Raw genomic sequence first — 13803 nt, 5'->3', positions numbered from 1 at the left:
TTGTGTTGCCATTATGGGGATTCAGTGTCAAAGACTGCAATTAAAGGCTTTTTCAGAAAAATGAGATGCAAAGTACATGCTTAAAAGATGCGCATGGCTTCTTTGCATGCCCACTTAATACAACTGTACGTGCAGATTGGACTGTACAAGCACACAGGCTGAAATGTCCATCTCCGCATAGAAATGACAAATTAACAAGCACTGCTGTGTTAATTGCATATTCATAAAAGGCATGCAAATGCATGTAAAGAGTTTTTGCATGAATCCTGGGCATCAGATTTCTGAAAATTAAGCTTTTTATACTATAGTAATTAATGGGAAAATGCTAACAATTAAACAATGAATATGTTACTGTTGAAATAACTGTCTCTTTCTCCATCTTTTATACTTGCTGTATATACACGTCCAAACTTCCAAACTTATTTTTCAACTGTTATTGTGACCCATTTGTTACCAGCATATTTTAGCAATATTGTGGGTGATGACAAAACACGCATATTTTTGGTCCTTCCATTGACTTTCCACTGGCACTAGAAATACTATAGTTTCCAAACTGCATTCCTTCAGTGAGAATAAAGTGAGATCGAGCAAATCCCACCAACCTCCAAAGTGTAGACAATGCTTATGCTGAAAAAATAAATAATTTCTGGACTGAGGTTCCCAGATTATTATTACTGACCTTAAAGAGTTCATTCTTCAGACTGATGGCAATTGTGATCTTTACCACTAGCGTATCTTTTGAGTTTAGCTCTAGAAATGGTGGTGTTGCCCACAAAAAACTAACATTCTCCTAGCTTAGCAGTTAGCACTCAAGCCGAAGTGAGGAAAGTGGTATCCTTCCAAAAGGAAGTACCATGTTGCACTGGGCTTTGTATGTTATTCCCATGATTGTCTACATCTGCCATGCAGAGTATCAGGGGATGATCTCTGTGCACAGTGTAGCTGGCCACATGGTTTTATGACAATTAGATCTGTCAAAATGAAATATGTGGCATTTGATATATCATTTTTTTCTGTTTTAACTTTACATAATGGGCAAATGAAAATGTTACTGGAAGTATCCATGTTGTGTGGTACATATCTACTTTTCTACCCAGTAGACCTTCTGTTATCCACATGCTTATAATCGGACCTTTCTTAATGCTGCTCCTCAATTTAGTGCTTCCAAATTATCACAAATCTAACACAAGCTGTTTATATAAATGAGGTAGAGTGCAATGTTTCTGGGAGATTCTGCATCAGAATAGGAAGAATTGGAAAAATACATATATAGCAGAATGTCAGTTCTACAAATGCCTCAGGAACGGACATTGTTTATAGTGTCATAATGTTTATAATTCCTAAAAATCCCCCTAATTGTGCTAACTGATCTCTAGCTGAGAGTTTTGGCTAGGATGAGGTTTATAAATCTAATAAAGGAGAGAAAAATGAAATATGTTTAATTGAGTGGCCATTTAAAGAGCCCTGCTGGATCAGACCAAAGGCCTATCTAGTCCAGCATTCTTCTTTCACAGTGGGCAACCAGATGCCTATAGGAACCCCACAAGCAGGACCTGAGTGCAATAGCACCTTCCCACTTGTGTTCCCCAGCAACTAGTATTCAGAGGCATACTGCCTCTGATACTGGAGGTAATATATAGCTATTGTGACTAGTAGTCATTGATAGCCTTAGTGTCCATGAAATGATTTAATCCCCCTTTAAAGCTGTCCAAGTTGGTGGCCATCACTATATCTTGTGGTGGAGAATTCCATAGCTTAACTATGTGCTGAGTGAAGAAGTACTTCCTTTTGTCTGGGTTTTTTTTTTTGCGGGGGGGGGGGGATACATTACACATTTATGGTGCAATCCTAACTAGATAGGTGGCCGCCTCCGACCTTGGAGGCGACTGCCTATCCAAAGCAAGGCAGGAGAGCCACGGGGGGATCGTTCCTTCTGCACCTCTCCTGCCTTGCTATTTTTTGCTAGACAGCCGTTTTTGGCTGTCTAGCAGCAGGAGGACCGAGCAGGAGAGGAAGCCGTCGTATGACACATTGAATGTATTGAAAGCTCCGCTCTCCCTGCCCTGGAATGTCCCCCAGCCTCGTCCCTTTTCAGTTGCTCCGCGCTCCTCTTGCGAGCATGAAGGACGGGGCTTCTCCGCGCTGCCTCTGAAGCAGCGCAGATGTGGGGGGCAGTCAGTTCCCAGAAAAGAGCGTATCCTGTGGCCCTCTAGACAGTGTCTAGCAGCCATAGGATTGCTCTCTTAATGTAACTCTATCAAACTATCATCTAGAAAGTTGACCGGTTACTTTTCTGTTTAGAATATGGCAACATAAGAGGAGCCCTGCTCTTCCTAGTCCTGCATCCTATTTCCCACAGTGGCCAACTAGATTTCATTTCATTTATTATATTTCTATACTGCCCCATAGCTAAAGCTCTCTGGGTGGTTCACAAAAAAGATACCTATGGGAAGCCCAAAAGCAGGACATGAGGGCAATAGCCCTCTCTTGCTGTTGTCATTCCTCAGGAACTATAATTTGGTAGTGCTGCCTCTAATCCTGGAGGTGGTATATAGCCATCAGTACTAGTAGCTATTGATAGCTTTATCTTCCATTAATTAATATCCCTTTAAAGCCATCTAAGTTGGTGGCCATCACTACATCTTGTGGTAGTGAATTAGTTTAACTATGCACTATATGTAAAGAAGCACTTCCCTTTTTCTGTCCTGAATCTCTCAGCATTCAACTTCATTGGATGACTCTAGGTTCCAGAATGATGAGAAAGGGGAAAAACTTATTCTTGTCCACTTTTTCCACACCATGCATAATTTTATATTTGTCTGTTCTGTTCCTTCTTTTTCTAAGCTAAAAAGCCCCAAATGTTGTAACTTTTCCTCACAGGGGAGTTGCTCCAGGTCCTTAATCATTTTGGTTGTTCTTTTCTGCACCTTTTCCAACACTACAATATTCTTTTTGAGGTGTGATGACCAGAACTGTACACAGTATTACAGGGTCACACCATAGATTTGGATAAAGGCAAGATATTAACAGTTTTAAATTGGCAGTTTTAGTTTCTTTACTTCTCAGGTTCTACTGCAAGTGTAAATGGCCCATATAACCATAGACCCTGAACATAGTTGTAAACTATGTGCACGCATATAGTGTGCTATTTATCACATTACATAATTGAAGGTAATGTATTTATCTGAAGTAATTTCCTTGTATTATAGTACTGCCAAATATGTCGAAAAGGAGATAACGAGGAACTGCTGCTTCTTTGTGATGGCTGTGACAAAGGCTGCCATACCTACTGCCATAGACCCAAGATCAGTAGTATTCCAGATGGTGACTGGTTTTGTCCTGCCTGCATAGCAAAGGTAATGCTAATTTAAACATGAATCCAAACGTTTTTGCCCTCCGGTCCTTCTGTTCAATAATTTATGGCTGTCCAATAATTCCCATTAATGCAATAATTACACTTAGACTCTGCAGAAGTTAGTTCACAAAAATATTAAATAGGCTGACCACTTATACCTCTGTTAGTCATGCATGGTACATAGAGGGTCTAAAGCAGCAAGGAGGAATCTAGCTCTTCTCCTGTTTCCAAAAGCTTCCCTCTCTGATCACGTGGAGGCAGTTGGTACTGGCAAAGCCAACCAGGTGAATGGATATTTATAAGCCTGTTGATGAGCATGCTGTTAAGAAGCAAGTACCCTCCACGTTGTTTTAGTGCTGTTTTATTAATATGATGGGGTGCATTATGAAGAGAGAGAGAAAACAACCTCTAAAAACATCTTAGATGTGTGTGGTATGGTTCATGTTACTCTGGATCTCAGCCTAGACGTTTTGAAGCAACATAATATAAAGCAGTTACTCCACTGAAAAAATAATCAGAAGTGTGGGAATTTTTACATATGTGTATTGCATGATGGATCTGTCCACTTGCCTTGCACACCAAACATACATTTAGGATTAAGTTGCTATGCATCTTTGGTTTTAAAATGAACTCCTTCATTAACTATTAAAACAGAGTCTGTAAAAGTCTAGAAAGAAGAATATTTTTGATTTCTTTACATATAATTTGTTTTCCGCATTTCCCTGTTACCATTCAGAACCACTTCACACACTGTATTTTTACAGGTTCACATGAAACGTTTTACATGTATCTGTAAAAAAAGGTAGTGTATGAAGGGGTCATAAATGCAAAAGAGAAATGCAGAAGACAAATTAATTCATTTTTATTGCAATATATGCATGGAGAAGCATATTTTTCAACCATATCTATCACAAAGCGACATGTGTCAAGGAGGCAGAATTGGCTGTGGTGTTCTGCTGCGTATACAAATGCACGGGCAGAATTCAACAGGGTCCTTACACCTCCACCAATTCCCGTATGCCCCATGTCAATTCCTATCTGCAGGCAGGGACCCCTGCTTGCAGGAGGAAGTTTTAGTGCTTTCGGGGCAACTGCAAATGAGCAAAAATGCTCGTTTCTGGAATGGGGCAGGTTGGCAGAGCTCACATAAGGGAGCTCCGCTCACCCACCCCAATCGAGAAACTTAGCATTTCTGCTAATTTCAGGGCTTCCTCTGGGGAGCACTAAATCACTGTTGCACAAGCAGTGGGTCCTGCTCATACAACAGAATCAGCAGGACCCAAGAATCTGTGGGGCAGAAGAGAATCGAGGCTGGACAGCCATCTGTCAGGGATGCTCTGACTTGGATTCCTGCACTGAGCAGGGGGTTGGACTCGATGGCCTTGTAGGCCCCTTCCAGCCCTACTATTCTGTGATTCTATGATTCTATGAATCGACAAAGGCGTAAGCACCCTGTTGGATTCTGCCCATGGCTTTGCATACACAGCAGAACACAACAACCAATGCTGCCCCCTTGACACATGTAGCTTTGTGATAGATATGGTTGAAGAGACATGCTTCCTGAAGCCTGTAACGTAAAAAAAAAAATGCAGATCTTTACCATTTATATTTTAACCTGTTTTCATTAATGGAAGACCTTGCTAATACCCAACTGATTTACTGCATGTTTTGTATGTGTAACCTTAAATTACGTTTTTTCTAGCCGTAACTTTTGGCTAATGTATTGTCTATTCTCGTTATTATTCTCCCATTTTCTATTGAACTGTTTGCTTTAGCTATTTGGATTCAAATGAATGCATCTCTTTATTTTGTCGCACAGAATTTTTAGCTTCCTCAAGCATTGTTTTGTAATCTGTCTCAGGGCCCACTAGTGTTTTTTCTCTTTTGATCACCATTTCATTTACAGCTTCTCACAATTTGGTATCAATAGCCTGTTTAATTAGTGTGCTCTTTATTCCACATCTAAAGAAAAAATGTTAAATAGACTGTGTCCTAAAATACATGCTTCCATTTGGTACACTGTTGTTGACTGTAATTTTGCTGCCTTTGTTTAAAGCTGATTGAGCTGTGCTGAATCATCACAACAGCTATAGTGATTAATGTCAAGCCTTTGAAGACTGCATATGCTGGGAAAAAGGAAGTCTGAGCATGTCTATGGAACTCTATATTGGCCCTGAGATTGCCCTGATTTTAAGAGGACAGATATTAATAATTTCCAAAAATCAAATGCTCTTTCACTGGCATCCAAATATTGTAGTGTCTGAAATTTCCATTTTTTTTTAATGTAGAGCTTGGAATCCAATCTCTCCCCACACTGTGCATGAGTAGAAAGCACAATCATATGTACAGGAAAGGGGATATTACTTTCCAGCAGCTCCCCTTGTGCCTCACAAAATGCTGCTCCAGAGAGGCTTTTGGAGGGACATGGTTCAGCACAGCTCCTGCTGGAAAGAGGAGCCGAAAAGCTCCCTTGTAGAAGCTTTTGTAGCTTCCTTGTAGAAGTAGGACACTGGTCTGTGGTGCTTTAGATCCTGGCCAAAGACATATGGGGTAAATGCAATCAGCTTCCATTGTAACTGGCTCCATTTAAGTAAATTTCCACCTTTCCAAGGGCTGATACATTTGCTGGTAGAGGACTGTTTGTTGACACTGGCAAACCCTATTATGAGTCAGGCCCAAATTCATATGGATCTAGTCTTGGCTCAGTTCATAATGTGCCATGGAATTCTGAATTAGGGGAGTTCATGTTTTGAACTTCTCCAATTATTAATTCTTCTCCATCACTCTGTCTTTAACCCATGTCCTTGCCCCTTCATGTGCAATGAAACAGTAGCTTTCACCAACATGGTGCTTTCTATGTATTGGACTACACCTCCCATAATCTACAGCGAACACAGACCTAGGCTGTGCGAGCTGGGGCTGATGGGAGTTGTGGTCAAACACATCTGGAGGGCACCAGATTGGGGAAGGCCTGGAGGAAAGTTGTGCTGATGCTTCCTGGGAAGGGAGTGGCGCATACCTATTTTTAAGAAGATATTAGGCCTTCTGAAATGCTCTACAGCAGCTTTCCCCAACCTGGTGCCCTCCAAATGTTTTGGACTTCAACTCCTATTGACCCCAGCCAGCATGGCCAATGGTAAGGAATGCTGGGAGTTGTTGTCCAAAACATCTGAAAAGCACCAGGTTGAGGAAGGCTTCTCTACAGTTAAGTGCTTTTTGTGTGCCCCACATGTCATATAAATTCACACTCCTCTGTGGATTGGCATATTGTTGATGTATGTGGAACTGGTTTGCTGATGGAGAGAAATATCTGTTTACCTGTTCTGCTTTGTTTTCATTTTGGGGGGGATTTCATCCTGATGCAGGCAAGTGGTCAAGCTTTAAAAGTTAAAAAAAATCAGATGAAAGGGAAAAAAAGTAACGAACACAAGAAAGGCAAGAAACTGCCTTTAACAGCAGAGCTGGAAGAAGATGACTCTGCATCTACAAGCAGCTCTGTCAAAAGAGGGAAAATGGACTCCAAAAAGAGAAAAATGGATGAAAATATTTCTGTTAGCCCATCAAAGCAGGAAAGTGTTTCACCTGTGAAGAAAGCTAAACGAGATGAATCTAAGGACATGGCTATATGCAGGTACTGGCTGGCTGGGTGTATTTGAAGCTCTCAAAGTACATGTTACGTAGTTGCTGATCCATTTGTTTAAACCTGAGTCTGCCCCAATCGTGTATTAAAAAGGGCCCAGGGTGAGTGGGGTGGAACTCTTGTCAGCCCCGCCCTCTGCCATTTTTCCCTCAGCCAGTATTATTTCTACTCTCAGAGCCTGAATGGGATAAAAAGGGGGTTGGATGACAGAATGTAGGAAGATAAGCTGAGGAGAAGTTCGGCTCTTCTTTCTCATGTGTCCTTTTTGTTCTTAAAATGATTATACATGATTGAGGTAGACCTAGGCTTTAATGTATCATGTAGATTCAGCCTGAGCCTGCTCTTGATAGTAAAATAAAAGGTTTTCCTCTGTATGTTCATTAAAGCCAGTGGGTTGGATCCAAAGGTACAGACAAGTCCCAACGCCAAGGCTGCCCCACATTTCAGATCAGTGATAGCAGCGGGGCTGTGGGGTATGCTGAGCTTTCCCCTTGCTGGGAGGAGAGACAGTTCCATGCCTCCTTCCAGCACAAAGAAAAAAAGAAAAAAGGGAGGGTGACGTCAAGGGGTGGGGCCACGCCCTCTGCTGTGAAGTGAGGGGTGAGGCCACATTCCCCTTATGTCATCCAGCCTGTGGGGCGTGGGGCAATCTGGCCCCTTACCCTGAAAAAGTTCTGCACTCCTGCACTAGCAAAAAACCTCTTCTGCTGACAGAATGGCTGTTTCTAACCAGAGGACTTCTGTTTACACAAGTTCTTGTGTAAGACTGCACAGGCTCAAAAACTTTTTATGGCCCACTGGAGTATGTAAAATATAGCTTGTATTTTCCTTATTCACTGTTCCTTGTACTATAACACTACGTTATATGTTGTGGTGTTGCATTGTGAGAAGTCTTATCCTAGCTCGTACACAGCAGTCCACAGAACAGCACAAATTCATTTTCTCCTTCTGCTTATAGTTTCTTAGATCTAAGCCAATATCACTGTTGCAGTGTACATCATTTTCCGACAGCAGCCAATCAGCCCAGTCCAGGGGCTCCTTACATGCACAAATGTGTATGCAAAACTCCGGTACGCACAAGGGTTTTCCCATTGTTTTAGGTGTTGGGGACAGCTCTGTGGGTGTCATGGGAAAGCGCAATCAGCCATCTCTGTTACTGAAATCAAAGTGAAAATGCAGGAAAAAGTATGAAGATGATTCTCATAAAATCTTAACCTGTAGTGCAAGAGGAGCTGCAGGCAAGGAACCTCAGGGCTTAAAGATTGGAACTGAAGGTTTAGCATGGAAGTTGAATGTGGAACAATCTAAGATACAGAGGGTGCTTTTAGATGGACTCCTAGTGCTCCCAATCAAAAAGCATCATGTAGCTGTTCCTTCCTTTCCTCCTTAATTTCTTCTGGAAGAAAAAAGTAAGAAACAGTGTGGAACCAGGCAGGGTTACAAATCGATGATGTCATTGTCTAGACCCCCTGTAGAATTCTGTGAATGAGGCAGGGTGATTGCACAATAAAAGCCTTATCTGGAAGAACCCAGAGAGAACATTCTTCCCTCCACTTCCTTCCCGTGGCTATGCATGGATTCCATGTATGTGAAGTCATACAGCTGGATTGGGGAAACTTTGGAGAGCTACTTATTGAATGTGGAAGCCAAGTTGTGCTTTATATAGTTTTCTGCATATCTAAGAGCTTTCAGGCAGAATACAGTGTGTCACACCCTATCTTTTGCTAGTATATGCACAGGGTGGGGAAAAATATTAAGACTTGTTAACTATTATGCCTAGAATATAACTCACACTCTATTGCCTGATATCCTTTTCTAAACTTATTTATAAACCAGAAACTGGTTCTGTGTGTTTCAGAGCAAGCAATATCCTTGTTTAAATAATTATAGCTAGGCAATGCTATGTGAGGCACAAAGCAGTTCAGAAATGCATTTGTGGTTTTTCTTGGTTTTCTTAGTGTGCTCCTGTCTGAACTGGAAACTCATGACGATGCCTGGCCTTTCCTACTTCCTGTAAACTTGAAACATGTTCCTGGTTATAGGAAAGTTATTAAAAAACCCATGGATTTTTCCACCATTCGAGAGAAACTAAGTAGTGGACAGTAAGTAAAAATTAGAGGGAAAACGTGCGGGATAAATGAAAACATAAGATTAAATCATTTTTTCAGTAGAGTCAGATTTTCAATATTTTTAGTTACGGTAAGATCGTACATGAACAAATAGGTCTGCTGAGAGGATCTGTAGACTAAAGAGTAGACATGGGTCAGCCATGGTCCAGCATTAGTGGCTGGCAAGGTGGACCCAAAGTTCATTAGCTTCCAGGGGTTGTGCTAAGAAATCGGACTGGACAGGCCACTGTACAGGATGGACCCATAGATATTAAAAGGGCCCACTCAATGGCTGACACAACCATACTAGCCAAGTTGAGCTTGTTTCTTGCATATGTGCAGGCATAGGAGGATTTACTCCAATCAGGTCTGGAATATTTGTGGCAAGGCAACAGACGTGTATGCCAGGCCTGCCATGAATATTTTAATATATTATTTTAATGTGCAGAATAGGAAAAACAGGCTTGAATTGGTCAGCATTAGGTGAGGCAGTTTCCTCTAAAAAGGGACTGTGGGTGTGCTAGGACGCCATAAACCCCTGGAGATGGCCTGGGCTCAGTCTCTCCCAGCCTCTCCCAATATGAGATTTTGGTGTTATTTAGTATAAAATGGGTACAGAGGTTTTTGGGCTTTCTACTCACTTGGATAGATCTTAACCAGGTGTCTTCACTCCCTGTTGCTTCCACTGAAAACTATGGTGGCCATATCATTCAATGCCTGCTGTATTTGAGATGACATTAGTGAAGAAGTATTCAGTGACTGAGTTCACATGATTGCTGCAGCTCATCATGGCTTATTTAACCCATGATGAGCCATGGCACCCATGGGCACTATCCTGAATATTCAAGCTTTGGCTTGTTGCGTTTCTGAACCCAGGGACTGTGGGTTATGTATATGAATATTCAACATGGCTGCTTGCTGTAGTTTAAATAAGCCACAGTGGGCTCGGCCCAGGGAGACTTACCTATGATGGAGTCAGCCTTCAACAAAGTTGCTCACCAGCAAAGAGTAAATATTTTTGTCTGGCAAGAATCCTTAGGGCTAAATAACAATGGGCTCAGGAATGCCTAATTATATCCTTGGTCATTACTCATGATAGCAGTAGGAGGAAGGTGCTGAGAAATGGGAGCTTCAGGAAGGGTGGAGGTGGAGGCAGGAGGGGGAAGGGGGAACTCAAAACATTTTATAGTGGCCCAGTATGCACAACACGAGGGTGATTAATAATTCATGATGGCGTGTTAACCACCCCTACGTATGCCAGCTCATTTCCCAAATTACCCTTGCTGGGTGCCGTTTCTTATGTCATCCAAGCCTGGTGAGGGGGCATGTTGGGAAGATTAAGAAAACACCCAGAACCCATGGCCTATTGTAGGGTGGTTTGTGAACCACCCCAACAAGCCGCCTTCGCCAGGTTTGGACAACACAAGAAGCCACTGGGGGGCGTAAATTAGCAACTAGTGCTCATTGGCACCATAACCCACCATGGCTACAGTGATCATGCAGACTAGGTCAGTATGTATGAAGTGGGGATAGTGGGAAGATTGTGCCACTTAACACAGCTCTGGCAGCGGCAAAGGGTGGCCACTTACACATCACCAAAAACAAGGACAAAAGAAGACACCAAATTCCATATCATTTTTATATGCACATTTATACGTATAGGTACACATTTTGAAATAATTACTATAGTTTAAATAGAAATACAATACAACACCCCATATTGGAGAAGATCGACCGTTTGTCTGCTCAGTCTGCTCTCTGGGTGCTCACTGGTAATGGGCACCTCCTGCTCCCCCTTTCTTATGCTTCCGTATCTTTAAAGCAGTCTTGGACTGGACAGCCCTTCAAATAAAAGACATATTTAAATAGAGGACTGTTATTTGCCGGCTCTCCAAAACAGAGCTGCTGACTGTCCTCAGCAAAGTAGGACAACTGACCACCCTACAGAGGCAGCAGGAGTGAGACCTTCAAGAGCAAACATTTTGGTGCATCTGGGATTGGATCTGAAGGAAGCACAGATTGGTGGTAGGGATAGAGGAAGACCTAAAACACACACCAAACATCAGGAATTGGGCTGAAAGGGAGGTTGAGCCACTTACCGTTGGCAGAGGAGACAGACAGAAAATTTAAAAACTGGACTGTGTTGAAGCTCACATCTGTGCATGCCTATCCCTTCACTAACATGGCCTCACATAGGCACTGTGTGCTGCCTCTGTGTTTGGTGGGCTGAAAATTATCAGAAGATTATACAGAGCATGCCTATAAATGTTGTTGCTGTGCCCTTAACAAAAAATTTAAACTTGCATATGAATGAGTGAGGTAATGATTAAAATCTGAGTATTAGCAAAGTTTTATTTGTTTTGCTTCTCTTCTCCTTCCCGATATCATATCATTCTTCCTATGCATGTTTACTCAGAAGCCAGTCCCATTGAGTTCAGTGGACTTACTCCCAAGTAAGTGTGCGTAGAACTGCAGCCACACACTGTGCTATGGAGTGTTGTACACCAGTGGATAATTTGCAGGATATCTGCAACTGGGTGAACCTCTTGTTCTTTTTATTTGTTTAGTGCTGCATCCAGTGTGTGCCCTTAACCAGTCTGAGGCAGAGCCAGCTTACCCAGAGAGCCACCTTGAGTCTATTTTTTAAGTCCCAATGAGTTCAGACTCCTCTATTTTACACACACGCGCGCGCGCGCGCAAATAAAAATTTAAGTTTTAAAAACTGCTTTCCCTTTAATTATACAGTTCTGTGTATAAGATCCTGTTGCTCTAGAATTTATCTTATTGTTACAGTATTGTGGTGAGATTGGACTTTATAAATAGCTAGTAGAAAAGAATGGTTGGCTACCAAGCTTTGGCATGGTTTGTTGACTCCTGATGTAGTGCAGCAGTAAACGGACCCAGTTCTTTCTTTCTCCTTGGTAGTTTTAGATTCCTTGTTTTCATTCCGTATTCAGAAAATGTCACTCTTCATTTCAGGTATCCTAATCTTGAAGCCTTTGCTGTAGATGTCAGGCTTGTGTTTGACAACTGTGAAACTTTTAATGAAGATGATTCTGACATAGGCCGGGCTGGCCACAACATGAGGAAACATTTTGAAAAAAAATGGACAGAGATGTTCAAAGTGAGCTGAAGTGATCACAGTCCAACGTATTTTCTTTTCTTAAATGAGGACAAATGAGACCAGCAATGTGAACTGTATTTACATTAAAGTACAAGGCACATGCATAACTAATGACTGTTTTATTTTTCCTTAAAGTATCACAGGGGAGTGGTACTGATTCTTAAGGCTTCACTCCTACAGCGACCATGGCCCTTGGTTCTTGGTTTGTGTGTTTTATCAAACTATTTTAGGTAGAACAGGGAAGCACACCCAAAGAATTTAAACGTAAGGGGTGTAATAGTGCAATAGCAATTTAAAATATATCAAAACGCACTGAATATTCAACCACCAGAGCTCTACTTGGGGAAAAAGGTTCTCTTTTCCCTTTCAATAAATATCTATTTTTCATTTTTTTACTTTGTAGTTTATTTTTTAGTAAATGTATTTAATTTTATGAATTATTTATGATTAAATAGCATCCAGACTCTTCGTTTTCTGTGAAAAGGAAGAATTAGAAAATAAAATTGCTTTAAATCTTGAAAATACAACAAGGAATGTTTTAAAATATAAAACAAAGCCAAGTAAAACTGTTTACACTGATGTGCTGTAAAAAGCACGAAAAATTAAACTTTACTGTAGAGTTACAAGTACATTTATATATATGTTGCTGCATCACTTGTGTAGTTAAATTGTATTTCAAGGCAGTGAAGAATAAAAATGAGACATATGTATATACTGTTCATTATTGTTTATATTAAGTCTTGTTTTAAATATGTATGATGTGTACATATTGTTTGCAGACATTATTGTTTATGCCTTAGAAGGACTGTAGCATTTTATTTTAGTTTTAAGGTAATTATAGCTATATGGCTTGTACAGTAACTATCCTCTACCAACACTGTGGAGTCTCCTTAATCTTTGTAGTGCCTGCCTTTAAAACAGGGTGTAGGGGATATTAGTTTTCCATTTTTCTATTTTGTTATATAATTTCAAGCCACCAGGGCCTCAAATTCAAGTATAATCATTTGTATCCATGTGGAATAAAATTGTGACAATTTCCTACGCACACAGTATTTTTTCATAAAAACATTTCCCTCCATTTGCCTTGCCACAGAAATAACAAGAAGACATTTGTAACCACTGTGTTTTATCTACTGTGTGTTGTGGTGGCCTGTTGGAGGCAGATAGATCAGATTTTTTTTGTACCTATGTAAGAGTACTTGAAGTTTCATTTAAAACAAAACGTTGTGGAAAAGGTAGCATTCTTTTTTTTTTTTAGGAGTGTTATTTTTCACTAGTATGTGTGGCACGGATACAATAAAAGACTGTTTTGCAAACCAGTTTTTTTCTCTGTTATTTTAATTTTGTATACTATCTAATTCAGGAGTAGTATTTTGTTTAAAAAAATACTGCTCAGCAACAGCAGGATCCTCCCCTCCCCCACAATTGTGAATAGAAAACCTGCTATAGGAGATAACAAGAAAAGAATTTGGCAAAAGCTACAGTGAAAGCTGTACTTCAGATGGCTTTTGCTTGCAGTCCTGTCCAGTCTACGATGTTATGCCAAAGCTTGTTCAGGCCTATGTGGAATGCCAAA

The 13803-nt window shown here is 40.9% G+C and overlaps 1 protein-coding gene across 1 annotated transcript in view; it reads left to right on the top strand.

The window, feature by feature from the left end:
• BAZ2B (bromodomain adjacent to zinc finger domain 2B) overlaps window positions 1-13547 on the top strand; it is a 144268-nt gene extending 130721 nt beyond the window's left edge. Inside the window, exons 34-37 of the mRNA XM_084811337.1 lie at window positions 3210-3356; window positions 6721-6986; window positions 8954-9097; window positions 12083-13547. Of these exons, the coding sequence (XP_084667463.1) occupies window positions 3210-3356; window positions 6721-6986; window positions 8954-9097; window positions 12083-12236 (711 nt within the window). The 3' untranslated portion in view covers window positions 12237-13547. The remainder of the gene's footprint in view (window positions 1-3209; window positions 3357-6720; window positions 6987-8953; window positions 9098-12082) is intronic.
• The last annotated feature ends 256 nt before the right edge of the window (window positions 13548-13803 follow it).

This window comes from Heloderma suspectum, chromosome 1 (genome assembly GCF_057233095.1).
Source record: "Heloderma suspectum isolate Gila_16-S chromosome 1, 16-S_ref, whole genome shotgun sequence".
Lineage (NCBI taxonomy): Eukaryota > Metazoa > Chordata > Lepidosauria > Squamata > Helodermatidae > Heloderma > Heloderma suspectum.
This window is presented reverse-complemented; position numbering and strand designations above follow the sequence as displayed.